General features: G+C 40.2%; 1 protein-coding gene and 1 non-coding gene across 2 annotated transcripts; both read right to left on the bottom strand.

Moving 5' to 3' along the window:
* Nucleotides 1-5,794: 5,794 nt before the first annotated feature.
* On the bottom strand, nucleotides 5,795-10,728 carry LOC118982382 (60S ribosomal protein L32-like; the record flags this gene model as incomplete). Its single annotated transcript, XM_037039445.1, has 2 exons — nucleotides 5,795-6,163; nucleotides 10,717-10,728. Coding segments are annotated over 2 exons (381 nt in total), but the record flags the coding sequence as incomplete, so codon positions are not given.
* A 2,949-nt stretch (nucleotides 10,729-13,677) lies between these two features.
* LOC118982411 (U6 spliceosomal RNA) lies at nucleotides 13,678-13,779 on the bottom strand. The gene has a single exon (XR_005065538.1). It is a non-coding gene; the product is annotated as a U6 spliceosomal RNA (small nuclear RNA).
* Nucleotides 13,780-14,428: the final 649 nt, after the last annotated feature.

Raw genomic sequence — 14,428 nt, 5'->3', positions numbered from 1 at the left:
TTAAGTGTTTCCAGAAGTCTTCAGAGATGTGTTCAATGAAACAAATTTTGTGGACAAATGCATGGGAAATGAGGCATACTCTCTTGCTCTCTCTTGGAGATTCAGAATTTTTGTAAGCAAAGTAAATACTCTTAGAAGATTTTGCGCTAAACACTTTTTGCTTATTTTTAGCCCAATGTAAAGTGACCATAGATTTTACATTTTATTATTATTTTTTCCTGCATAATATCTGTCAACATTATGAAAAATCAGTGTTCTGTGGAATAGGCTTTGGAAAATGTTATTTCCTATTTTTACCTATACAGCAAGGTTGCAAATTGAGCTTACACTTTAATGTGAAGAAAAATATAAATTCTTTATTTGATCTACAATGAATTTCATCTTTTTCCTGAGCTTTTATCTATGGTGTAGTAGGAGAACAGATTGACTGAATGTGTCACCTGGGATAAACAAAGGTCAGTATGATATTAGGAGAGCTTTTTTGTTTGTTTGTTTGTTTCTTCTTGGGACAAATATTTATTCAGTCGTTCAGGTGGCCTTCTCCAGCTCTTGCTTCTTCCCCAGAGGAGGTATCCAGGTATGTTGGGGGAGGGCTTCTATGGCTCCTCCTTGTCCTGGGATATAAGCTTGTAGTGATCTGCTGCTGTCAGGGCAATGTTTCTTGGCTGAGTGAGTGCTGCTGGCCCTGTTAGAGGCAGTCTACAGCCAATGTCACTTTGTTTTCTTTTCAAAGGTTCAGCAGTGCTCCCGGCTGACCCAGCCTCACTTTGCTCCTAAGTGACTGCCTTGGCCTTTGCCCATCCTGCTGCCCCAGTGTTTATTAAGTCTACTCTGTAAGGTCACTGTGCTGTGTGCCCCACAAGCCCCTTGGCAGGCATATTATTCCTCAGCTGCACAAATGCAGAGACCAAGAGGTTTGAGAAAGCTCAACCTCTGAACCTTTCTTTTTATGTATACATTGCACCATTGAGGAGCTGTGGCTGTGACCCAGGTTGTATTTGGGGGAAGGGGACAACTTGAAAGGTGCTCTTTTCACAGAGTTGCCCATAAGAAAATCAGTGGGTGGCTAATAGCCTATATCTTTATCATTGAGCTTATCCTCACTTATATAACAAACATCTCCCTGAAGTCTAGGAAATGGAAATGGGAGGTGCAAGATTGACACCTTCCATTCTCTTTCTCCCTCACCTCCCCCAGCCAGAAACAGCCAGATAGCTCTTTTATTTCTTCTTTGTTATATCTTCCCTTTCCTGTCCTGGTTGTCCGTAGGAGTATGGAGTAGCCCTCCATGTTAGTAAGCCCTATATTCTAAGTCCTTCAGCCTATTCTTTTTCAAGATGACAACCTGCTGAACAAGGTTTACTGCTTGCTGCATATCCAATCATATGTAAGGTATAAAAAACTAGCTTTCTTTTTGTCCTTCCTTCCCATTTATTAGGTAACAAGTGTAATTGTTCATAGGCAATCGATGCCTCAAATGAAATATGGCTGACTCAAGAGGGCAAAAGAACAAAGCACATAATTTGAAACTATTACCTTCATTACCCACAGCCTATCAGCTTTTATACAGATCCTCTCCTAGGCAGTCAATAGTTATATTTTTTTATTTTTTAAGAAGATTGTATTTATATTTAGAGAGAGGGGAAGAGAGGGAGAAAGAGAAAGAGAAATATGTGAAGGAGAAACATCAATCAGTTGCCTCTCATATGTGCCCTATTTGGGGACTGGACTAGTAACCAGTGAACATGCCCTCACTGGGAATTGAATCCAGTGACCTTTCGCTTTGCGGATGACGGCCAATCAACTCAGCCAAAGTGGTCAGGGCGGTAGTCAATAGTTTTAAATGCTTCTTTGATACTGCTATCCTTTGGATTTTCTCTTCTTGACTGCTCCTTTGTTCTTCAGGCTCATCACCTTTTGTGCTTCTAAGAAATGCCATTCCTTTTAAAAGTTCCATCTTCAGGTCATTGTTCTTCTGACTCACACTCTATGGTGATTTTAAATATACTAATTCCTTTAATTGCTATGCATACACTCATTTCCCATATCTACATTCGAGCCGGAACCTTGTATCTGTTTGCTCTGCAAAAACTTTGCTTCTCAAAGTGTCACACGGAATCCTCTCACCAGCTGGATGGGTTCTTGCATGTGGCATCTCATTTAATGGCAGGATGAGTCAGCCAGTTCCATAGTTCAGGTTCTCATCATTTCTCCCATGGGCTATTCTAATAACTTCCTGAAGAATCTTCCTACTTTCCCCCCTTTTTTTCACAACAGTCTATTTCCATATTACTCTTAGAGTGCTCCTTTAAAATCTTTCGGGGCCTCCCCCACACCCCATTTTGCCCTGCCTCCTATCTGTCTATACTCCCCACACACTCATTTTCCTCCAGTCAGCCTTCTAGAAGTTCTTGGAATGCTTCCTGCTCTTTCATGCTTTGCTGCTTTTACATAAGTAAGTTCTCCTGGGTCACTTTTCTTCCCCTCATTCAATGAGTTAGTTCCTACTTATGTGTTATGAATTACTTTCTGCTACCTCCTCCACAAGCCACCCTTCCAGAGCCCAGTCTGAATAAGGTGGGCGTTTTCTGTGCTGCTTCACACATACCTTTAATTCACGTAATTTTTGGAACTGCCACACACATTTTAATCTCTCTCCTTCTTTTACTTCATTTGGGAGCAGAAACCGTGTCTTTGTCCCTAGCACCTAGATAGAGCCAGATACCCAGTAAACCCTCAGTAAATGTTTTTGAAATGAGTGGAAGAGGTCAGATAGACTAAGGACAGATCAAAGGTCATTGGATTTGGTTAGCAAAAGGTCTCTGCTGACCTTGGAGAAATGAGGCTCAGTAAATATTCAGCTTTCCCAGTCTGGGCACTGAGATGCTTGTAGGGAAGTCTGCGTGCTTGAACACCAGCTTCGGCTCTCTCTGTGTTGTTTCATAATGGAGAGGAAAGCTGTTAAGAGTTTCTAAAAGTGAATTGTGAAGCAATTAGAGTGACAGAAAGATATGAGTGATTTGGGTGAGCATGGCTTTTAGCCACATAAAGAGCAGCTAAATGCATCTGCTTCAATAAAATTCAGAGCAAAACCTTTGTAATCAGTCTGAAAACACCCAAGGCTTGTTTTTCTTTTCTCAGGGAAAGTAAAAAACAATTTATTTATAGCTGGATACTTCATCATTTGAACAGTACTTTCATCTTTTGAGTTATACTAAAATACATATATAAACCCATAATCCTTTCCTCCATGACAGATATCCCTATAGTCAGTGGGACAGCAGGTGAAGCCCATGGCCACAATTCTCACTCTGCCTGGTTACTGTGCAGACCCCATCCCCTCCTATCAACAGACCTCTAGTGCCTCAGCTGCTCAGTGTGAAGGCTGTCAGCAACTAAATAAATAATTTCGGCTGGAATGCGAAGGCCCTAGGAAGGCCGTATTTTGGTGATTAGGAGTCAGAAGATGATAAATGACTTTCCATTTTTAGTCACTCAGGAGGATGGGAGGCTGGTCAAGGCTGCTGGAAACCTTGAAAGTGTTTGGGAAGTATATAGAACAAGTCAAAACATACTTAACCCAGCAAGGGGTATTTCAGAAACTGTGTTGACAACTAGACTTGGAAGCCCCAAATAGTGGTAACCAAAGATGACTAGAAATAATATTGGGGGACGACAGGAGGGAGTGAGGAGTCTGTGGCCTGGGGTTTTTAGAGAAACAGAACCAAGAGGATAGACACACACATGTGTACATACACAGAGAGATTTGTTTTAAGGAACTGGCTCACACAGTTGTGGGGCTGCTAAGTATGAAATTTGTGGGGCACACTGGCAGTCTGGAGACTCAGGGGAGAGTTTATGTTTCAGTCTTGGATTTAAATTCCACAGGACAGCAAGCTTGAAAGTCAAGCAGTCTTGAGGTGGAATTTCTTCTTCAGGAAACCTCAATCTTTGTTCTTAAAGCCTCAGCTATCAGATGAGGCCCACTCGCATAATGGGAGGATCATCTGTTTTAATCAAAGTCTACTGATTGGAAATGTTAAATGCATCCAAGACATGCTTATACAGCCATATACAGACTACTATTTGACCAAACAACTGGGTACTATTGCCTAGCCAAGTTGAGACCTAAAATTAATCATAATAAGAACAAAGGAAGGTACAGTGAGAGCCTGAATAAGAAGCTAGAAATCAGGTGGGGGCCCAAGAATAGCCACAGTTTAACTCAGTTTGTCACTGGAAGTAAACAGGCTATGTCCAGTTGGTCAGGGCCAAAGAACTGTAAGATAAAAATTGTGTTGATGGTCAGCTTGGCTCCATTCTGCCTCTTCTGATTTGGCTTTGCCCACCAGGCTGTGGTGCAGATGATGCAGATCAGAGGTCCTGAGGTTTCCCATTGCAGGCCTTGCTCAAGTGGGCAGAGGTTAAAATTTTGCTCCCCTTGTTTCTTCAGTAAAACTTAACCTGTTCCAAGGTTTCATTCTATGAAGGTGCCTACTTAGTGTCTAACAATAATAGCAATCTAATAGCTTAAGGCATTAAATTCCAACCTTTTGTTAATAAAAATAAAAATTACATGCTTCTTTGATTGAAGGCAGATGGGAGAACTAATGCCTGGGTCTAGGTACCTCTGGTTCTGTGGTACCTCTATTTGCTTGAAAAGTATCTCCTTTACAACACTCTGAAGTATCCTCATTGTTCTTCTTTCCAGTGATACAGTTTCCTTTTGTACTTATAAGCTGGCTGCTAACCTAGTATTTCTTAACTCACGCTCACCCTTCTATACTTGGCTCTGTGATGCCAGGCTGAGTCTGTGAACTACATTTTCAAGAAGTCTCCCTTGCAGCTGCAGTGGGAGGAACTGGCAGGAGACAGGAAAGCCTGAGAAAGGGAGAAGGGACACTTATCCCGATCCCAAGTCCTGTAAACATTCTTCTACCAGCAGGAGTTCCAGGAGCAGTGGACAAGTACTGTGGGGTGTTTTTTGTTTGTTTGTTTGTTTTTGTATGCCATGTAGCAGCTGCAAGGTGTCCCCTCACAGGTCTAAGCAGCAGATGTATGGCACCTGCTCAGAGTACTGGAAAATGGCCCCCATGAAGAAGCCTCATTTCAGAGATGTGGTGCCACTGGGAGGCATGCACAGCCCCTCAAAAGTCCAAATTAGCTGGACAGTGCTTCTTAGATCTCTGAGCACCAGTTGTTGCATGAGCAACGTCAGGAATCCAAGATCCGAGCAGCAGTGCCTTCCTCAGAGGTTTGAGAGCCAGCCACTGCAGTACCCTCCTCAGGAGTTCAAGCACTGGGTTGCAGCGTCCCCTCTGAGGTACTAGTGCCAGCCACGCAGGGCCCACCCTTGAGGTCTGTGCACCTTCTGGCAACATCCCTTCACTGATCAGACCTCTTCTGAGCTTCTAGGACCTGGTAACACCTATCTTTTCTTTTTTGTTCTCCAAGACCTAGGGATGGTGGCTGCCTCTTAGAGTTATCTCAAAGCTTATTTTTTGTTCTATTAACTTTCAACACCTTTCACACTAACTAATGGCCTGTATTAAACTTCCTGTATTTGAAATAACTTACTTTGCTTCTTTTTATAGCCTGGACCCTGAGCCATGCATGTATCTCAACTTTCCCACAGTCTAGGTAGCTGGGACATTGTAAGATTGTTGTCTCCAAGGTAGGCTGATACTGTGGAAGTCCAGAAGGAGAGAAAGGTTAGGGGTTGGTGTTTATTTTATTTTATTTTGACAGGATTTTGAGGCTTTATTAACACAAATACAATGTGTACACAATCTGTCTATTTACTTTCTTCACTGCACAGCCTGGCATTGCATTTGGTGACTCTGACGGCCAGCTGGGCGGCTCTTTCCACAATGGCATTGCCATTCTTTGAGGGGACGTGAGCAATCTCAGCGCAGTAAGATTTGTTGCACATCAGCAGCACTTCAAGTGTCTTGATGCTGCGGACCAGGAACTTCTGAAAGCCACTGGGCAGCGTGTGCTTTGTTTTCTTGGTGCTCCCATAACCACTGTTGGGCATCCAGATCTGGCCCTTGAATCCCCTGTTGTCAGTACCTCTGGGTTTCTGCCAGTTCCGCTTCATTTTGACATATTGGTCTGAGTAGTGCCAGGTGAAGTTCTTGGTCTTCTTTTTTAACAATCTTGGGTTTCAAGAGAGGTTCTGAGGGTAGCCATAGCTGTCACCTCTGTAGGTAGCACTGAGGAAAAGACTGGTGTTTTTATTTTTTAAATGTTCTTTTGAAGGCCAAGATAGAGACAATAATTTTTAACTTTAACAACTTTAATTTTGGTTTTTCAAAAGTGGAGCTCTTGGGTCATCAATTTTTTTGTCATAAATAATAATATTCTGTCTTCCAACCTATATGAATATTCAAAAAGGCAGGGATGAGGCAAAAATTGTTGGAAATGTAAGCAAGATACTTAGAGATTATTGATGATTTCTGAAAAAAAGCCCTGTTTCTTGCCCCTCCACTGAGATTAGCAATAGAGCCATCATTGGGTGTGGGTAGAGAGGAGAGGTGTGTCTTCTTGCCTGGAAACTGTTGGAGTTCCGGTCCTCACCATGGCGTGAGGGCAGCAGGGTAGAGGTGATCAGTGTGGATGGTATATGTAGCAGGTCTCAGTATGGGGAACTGACCACATCCAAAGGCCACAGGTTACTAGTATGGGAAATGAATCCAGCCTGTAGAGATAACAGCGAGTCCAGTTCTTAAGACAGGGAATTCAGTACTTACAGAGAATCTGACCTGGACAATGCGTCCTCCAGCATGGACAAATGCCACATCCTGACACCATGATCCTGAGTAATCCCTGCCTCAGGAACCTGGAAGATACTTAGTGTGGAGAAAAAGTGGTGATGGGGAGTCCTAGATTGATATTTCAACTAAATTTTATTATTTTTTACCTGAAATGCCTAACTTTAGGAGGGCTGTTGACTAATACTATATTAAATCTCATCATATGAAATGAGGCTTTAAGGAAGTTATCTTGTTATAAAATAACATAGAAATATTGCTTCTTGCACATCTGAACACATGGACATTTATCCCACTACATATGTTTAGAATGACTTCTCTTTACAAGGAAATGCTGGTGCAAGACATTTTTAGACAGGAGGTACTTTTTCCTGTATTAAGAGGAAGAATGGCTTGGTATCTAGGGGAAATAGAAATGATGTTCTGTTGTTTACCACAGTAAACAGAACAAAGGAATTATTATGAAGGTTTCGAGTTTGTTCCTCAAATAAAAAGAAACAGAAAAGAAACCACCTGAGGCATCCGATATAATCTAGGAAACCAAGATTACAAAACCGAAGCTACTTTTGAGTTGCCTTGAAAGGAAATGTGTTCAAGAATTTTTCCTGTTTAAAAAAATGTTTAGCCCTGGCTGATGTAGCTCAGTGGCTTGAGCACAAGCCTGCAAACCAGAGGACCGAGGTTCGATTCCCAGTCAGGGCACATGCCTGGGTTGCAGGCCATTTCCCAGCAGGGGACGCACAAAAGGCAACCATACATTGATATTTCTCTCCCTCTCTCCTTCCCCTCTAAAGATAAACCAATAAAATCTTTAAAAAAATAAAATTAAAAGGTGTTTAATTTTTAGTCTAACTGAATAACATAAAATATGTTTATTTTCAAGTTCCCATGTCATCCTATAAGTTAGACAGTATTAAAATGGATTCTGAAGAAAAGAATCTGCAATCAGTTGCAGTGTTGTGTGATGACAGGATTCTTAGTCAAAAGCAGTAAGTTTGGTCCAATTTAACAATGAGATTTTGTTCGGTGCCAGGGGTTGTGCTGGACATTTTGAGGAGATAGCCCCTGTCTTGGAGTTGCCCACAGTTTGACCAATGTTGGCTGATTTGAAATTCTGTCAATATTTGGGACTGAGAAAAAAATTGGGTATTCATTTTGAGCAAGCTGTGGGTGAGGAAAAAAGGTCTTAATAAATTTCACTATATAGAAGTCCTTAATGATTTAATTTGAAAAGAAGGATTCAAGTATCTATGAATAAATATGAGGATATTTAATTGTAATGACCCAGCAATGGAAATTGTTTAAAGACTGAGATTACAACAGCTATGTTTTAGTAGCTAACAATTTAGCTAATTCCTTCTAACCAACATTAGTCTTGATGAGTGTATTGTGTGTTCATGAAAAATAGTTTTAAACAATTCACATATGATTGATAAAATAATTGCTCCCAAATACTCATATACAAAAGCAGTGCTACAATGCAACTTCATTTAGAAGTCAACTTCTAATAAAAAATCAATTCAATTTAGCAATAACTTCCTTGGCATCTATTACGCATACACATTAGCAAGATGTGTTGAGGGATGTTATAAGTAAAGCATGGCTCAGTTTTCAAAGATGAGGGCAGGGTTTTTTTTCTATTCTTCTTTTAAAAGATGTACTTATTTTTAGAGAGAGGGGAAGAGAAGGAGAAAGAGAGAGAGAGAAACATCAGTGTGTGGTTGCTTCTCATGCAGCCCCCACTGGAGACCTGACTCACAACCCAAGCATGTGCCCTGACTGGGAATCAAACTGGCGACACTTTGGTTCACAGCCTGCACTCAATCTATTGAGCTACACCAGCTACGGTCTATTCTTTTAACTGCTATATTTCCAAAGTTTAGGATAGGTCTTAATACATAATTGTCATTTAAATAAAGCTCTGTGCAGTGTGAGCTATGATGTGAGTCTTTACACAGGAAGTACTTTGAACAAAAAGTGCAATTATGTTATAGAAGGAAAGCAGGTATCTTACCCAGCTGCCATTTTATCTAACTGCACACAGAGGGACGCACTTGTGCACATGAACACCGTATTTCCCTCCAGGCTGTAAGATAGAGGAAGCCTCGAGTCCCCTTCCTGTAAGTGGATGACTCCTTAACTAAATTCTGATACCGACACATACGTAAGATCTTTGAAAACAGTACTTGTGTGGAGGTAACTATTATTTTCTACCATTAAGAATTTAAACAGACTAATTGAAACTTGGAGGTTTTGTAAAATTTTGAACATTTGCTATATCTTATATCGAGAGCCCAGTTCTTTGAAATATAAAATATAGAATTGCAAATAAAGTTACCTTTTTTAATGCTGACCTTTGTTTCTTAGTCTCCCTTGCCCGGTTGGCATGGATCTATAGGTCCCAGCTATGGTCCCAACTGTGAGAGTCAACTATACTTTGTTGTCTGAGATGCATGTCTCATGGTCCCCAAGAACCTGAGTTTGCCTTTTTGACCTCTGAGTGAATCTTACCCGCTGGTAATAAATATCTCATATTCACTTCTCTCAGTTATAGATTAACTCTAGTTTTGTTTTTAAAACAGCTTTTCTATTGCCTTCAGTAGTGGAGGCAGAAATACTGGAATATGTTTTTGGTTTTTGATCTCACTATCAAAGACAGGGTATCAATCTCGTTGAAGAGGAAATAACAAGCAATCTAGATGACTCCTTTTGTGTGACCCTTTTGTTTGTTTATTTTCTCTTATTTCCTGGCATTTGAGCTACCCATATCTTTGTTATAGCATCAGCAGACCTTAGTTTAGTTGGACCAATGGTCTGTCTCAACTGTGGGTTAACAATGTATTCATGCCATTTCCTGTGGCACTGAATATTTGTCTTTCTGACTGCCGATGAAATTATCTTTACTATTTGTCTTGGTCTCAAGAAAAAAAAGGTATACTCACTTTATAAAACTGCAAGGTAAAAAAGAAACAGTTCCTGGATCAAAGAATGTCACAACCAGTGTAGCTTTAAAATCTTTTGTGTGTCCCCAGCTTTCATGTTCTGATGCGGTTACTACCCACCCTTGAATTTTTTAATGAGAGAGTGGCCGGTGTGTTCAATTTTGGAGCTCATGTGTCAAGGTTTGATGGCTGTTTACCTGCCCGTCTGCATTGGTTAAAAGGTCTTTATTATTTTAAAATTAGAAACTAAAACAATTTGTTCCTATAAATTAAAACTACTATGTGAAAATGAACTAAATGATTAAAAGAATTTTTCTTTCAGAGTCTTGCATTCTAAAGAATCTGGTTTGTTGCCCTGGCTAGCGTGGCTCAGTGAATTGAGCACCAGCCTGAGAAACAAAGGGATGCCGGTTCGATTCCCAGTCGGGGCACATGCCTGGGTTGCAGGCTAGGTCCCCAGCAGGGGGTGCACAAGAGGCAACCACATACTCATATGTCTCTCTCTTTCTCCTTCCCTTCCTCTCTCTAAAAATAAATAAATAAAATCTTTAAAAAAAGAATCTGGTTTGGATGCCAGAAGCGGTCTGCAGGGTGAGATCCTGGGTGACTTGGTTGGCCTTCTATCTCCCAGCTGAAAGCTGGAGAGCCAAGGATTATTTTGGAAAGTCTTTGAAAGTGTGTGGAAATATCTAAAAGGCTGTGACAATTTCAGTTGTAAAATAGAGTAATAAACATTTATGAATCTGTATCTCCTCTTGATGTTGGCTAAAGTTGTAAAACTGAGGCTTCCTCAGACACACATATGTATGTGTCTGTAAGAGAAAAAAATAGGCATCTTTATCCTTCTTACAAAGAATTTAGTCTTTTATATGTGTCTGCTAGTAACCATAGCCCTTTTTGCACTTGGGACTAGGAATATTTTGCAACCCTTTTGGAAATTAACTGGTTACAGGAATTTATCATTTATGCACAAATGTCTAATACAGGGCTGTCAAACTCATTTTCACCAGGGGCCTCAGCCTTGTGGTTGCCTTCAAAGGGCTGAAATAATTTTGGGACTGTATAAATGTAACTACTCCTTAACTATTAAGGAGTCGAATGACATTTGGCCCTTTGAAGGCAACCATGAGGCTGATGTGGTCCCCAATGAAAATGAATTTGACACCCCTGGTCTAATGTCTAATAAAATAAAAGGCATATCAGAAAGGTGCAAGGATCAAAGGTATCAGATACTTCTGTAAGTGGTGACAGGGGATCAGAAAGTGTGTGGCAGGGGAGTGGTGGAGGGAAAATGGAGGCAACTGTACTTGAACACCAATACAAAAAAGTAAAAAAAAAAAAAAAGGAGAGAGAGAGATAGCTCAGACCCCAGATCCCTGCTCTATCCCCTGCAGTTGGATGAAGGCCTTTTCACACCTGCTAGAAGACGGGAGGATTCTGTCTGAAGAGACTGGATTTTAGGGATGCTTAGGCACAGCTGAAGGTGGGGATGATGAGCCTTGATGAAATCCTTTGAGAAACACAGTAGTGAGTGCATATAAGAATTGTGTTAGATGATTGAAACTATTTTGCATCACTGGGAAAGAGAAAACTAATTTATTAGTTCTTTCCTGGTTTGATTAATGAACTTCAATGTGTTGGAAGGAAATGCAGGGAGAATATGAATGATCTTTTCTGGTTTGTTTCGAGGTTTCTTCTCAACAGACAAATCTAAAGGGTTATGAATTTAAATAACTGTCTTTGTTCTAAAAAATATGCACTATTTCATAAAAATACACAAAAGCTCTAGAACACAGAGTATTCGCTGCTCTTTCTGATTGGAATACCTTTTATTTAGATGTTAAAACCCTCAGCGGATGCTCTAATTTTATTTTTTCTTTCTTATTTTCTTGTTTTAGTCTCTGAGATATTTTTCAACTGTATTTTCCAGTGCTTCTTTAGAATTCTTTTTTAAAAATATATTTTCTTGATTATGCTATTACAGTTGTGCCAATTTTTTCCCTTTCGCCCTCCTTCACCTAGTATCCACATTCCCTCCAGCACTTTTCCCCGCTCACCTTAGTTCATGTCTATGGGTCTACGTATAAGTTCTTTGGCCACTCCCTTTCCTATACTGTTCTTAACATCTCCCTGTTTATTTTGTATCTACAAATTTGTATCTCTTAATCCCTGCACCTTTTACTTCATTCATTCTCTCCCTTCTTCCTCTCAGCTGATAACCTTCCACATGATCTCCATATTTATGATTCAATTTCTGTTTTGCTTGCTTAATTTTTTTTAGATTTAGTTGTTGATAGTTGTAAGTTTGTTATTATTTTAATGTTCATAGTTTTGACATTTTTCTTGTACAGTTCCCTTTAACATTTCATGTAGTAATGGCTTGGTGATGATGATGAACTTCTTCAGTTTTTACTCTGTCTGGGAAACATTTTATCTACCCTTCTATTCTAAATGATAGCTTTGCTGGATAGAGTAAATCTAGGTTGTAGGTCCTTGCCTTACATCACTTTGAATACCCCTTGCCAGTCCCTTCTAGCCTGTAAAGTTTCTTTTGAGAAGTCAGCTCACAGTCTTATAGGAACTCCTTTGTAGGTAATTATCTGCTTTTCTCTTGCTGGTTTTAAGATTCTCTCTTTATCTTTAACCTATGGCATTTTAATTATGATGTATCTTTGTGTGGTCCTCTTTGGGTCCAACTTGGTTGGGACTCTGTGCCCCTGGACTTGTATGTCTATTTCCTTCACCAAATTAGGGAATTTTTCTTTCATTGTATTTTCCAATAAGTTTTCAATTTTTTGCTCTCCCTCTTCTCCTGGCACCCCTATGATTTGAGTATTGGTACATTTGGAGATGTCCCAGTGGCTCCTTACACTATCCTCATTTTTTAAAATTCTTTTTTCTTCTTACTGTTGTGATTGAATGCTTTTTTCTTTCTTATGTTCGAAATTGTTGATTTGATTTTTGGCTTTGTCCCCTCCACTGTTGGTTCCCTGTAGATTTTTTTTTTATTCCACTTAATGCAACCATCGTTTCTGCCTGGGTCTTCTTTATGCGGTTGCTATACCCAATAAGTTCTTCGAGCATCCTGATAACCGGTGTTTTGAACTCTGTATCTGATAGGTTGCTTATGTCCATTTTATTTGGTTCCTTTTCTGGAGTTTTGCCCTGTTCTTTCATTTGGGCCATATTTCTTTATCTCCTCAATTTGGGAGCCTCTCTGTGTTTGTTTCTGTGTAGTAGGTAGAGCTGCTTTGACTCCTTGTTTTAGTAGCATGGCTTATTGCAGAAAAGGCACCTGTAAATTGTGTGGGGTGGAGCCTTAGGTAATAGCCAAAGTAGGGAAACCCATTTCTGCTTTGTGGCTCTGTGCAGGGTGGGGCTCAGAGAGAGGACAATGCCACTGCCTGATCTCTGGAGATTTGCCTGGGAGGAAGCTGTCTCCCAGCACTCACCCTTTGCCAGTCACTTCACTTTATCCCTGTATGCCACTTGTACCTTTCCAGCTCTTGCCCTGGTGTTTAATCCCAGAGTGGGTAGGTCTACATAGGTCCTGAGACCTTTGTGGGCCCTTTAAGAGGAGTCTCCTGAGAATCCTCCAGTTTCTTTTGCCACCCACTGGTTTTTATAGCCAGAAGTTATGGGAACTTACCCTCCTGGCACTGGAACCCTAGGCTGAGTGGTCTGGCCTGGGACTGGGATCTCTTTCTTCCAAGGTATCTCTCCTGATCTCCTGATTTTATCCACCACACATGAATGTGGGACCACTTGTTCTGCTGCCTCTCCATGCCACTTCATGTCTCCACCGCTCCTACCTGTCTGGATGAATGAGGCTTCTTTAAATCCTTGGTTGTTGGACTTCCATGCAGTTCGACATTCTGATGAATCTTGGTGATATTTGTTTTGTAGTCTAATTGTAATTATTCCTGTAGTTGTGTGAGGAAGTGAAGCATGTTTTCCTAGTCCTCCATCTTGACCTTGTCTCTGTTTTGAATTCTTGCGCAGGGGCCATGCTAATCTTCTCTGTATCGTTCCAATTTTAGTATATGTGCTGCCGAAGCGAGCACTCTGTTTTGAATTCTTTATTTCTGTCTTTGTATTTTTAATTTCCAAGAGATCTCTTTTGTTCTCTGAAGGGGCTTTGTTTTTCCAGCCTCCTACTTTTATTTCATGGATACGGTATCTTTTCTTATCTTCAGAGGAGAATTGATTATTATATTTGGAAGGTTCCAGGCTATATTTTCTGTTTGTTCGAGGGTTTTTTTTCTTTAAAAATTTTTTCTATATTCTCACTTTGCCATCTTTTGTGACAGAGTGTGATTCTTTAAGATGAAAGTGGTAAAAACAGACAGGAAACTATATATTTGGGTGGAGAAGGCTAACCAGTGAGTTTTAGGCTAGGAAGAGTTGTCTGGACTGTTTTGGTTGGGTGACCAACTCTCAGCATCTTTAAATCTTTTCACGAGGGTTGGCCAGTTTCTCCAGAGAGGAATCCACCAGTTTTCAATCTTTTGTTAGCATAGAAATAAAAGACTCAAACATTGAAAACATTTTGTGTACTTATGAGTTAAATCTTAAAAACTTTAAAAATAATTTTTAATGATATTTTTGAAAGATTCTAAATTTTAGATTTTATGTGTGTGTAGTATTCTGACTACAATAAATTTTTCCACAGTAATTTAAAAGCATAGTTTAAATAAGCTAGAATTAGCTAAG

Source organism: Sturnira hondurensis, unplaced genomic scaffold, assembly GCF_014824575.4.
Source record: "Sturnira hondurensis isolate 20B ecotype Veracruz unplaced genomic scaffold, ASM1482457v3 Scaffold0025370, whole genome shotgun sequence".
In the NCBI taxonomy this organism is placed as follows: domain Eukaryota; kingdom Metazoa; phylum Chordata; class Mammalia; order Chiroptera; family Phyllostomidae; genus Sturnira; species Sturnira hondurensis.
Note: the sequence above shows the minus strand (reverse complement) of the source record. Positions and strands in the feature narration are given on the sequence as shown.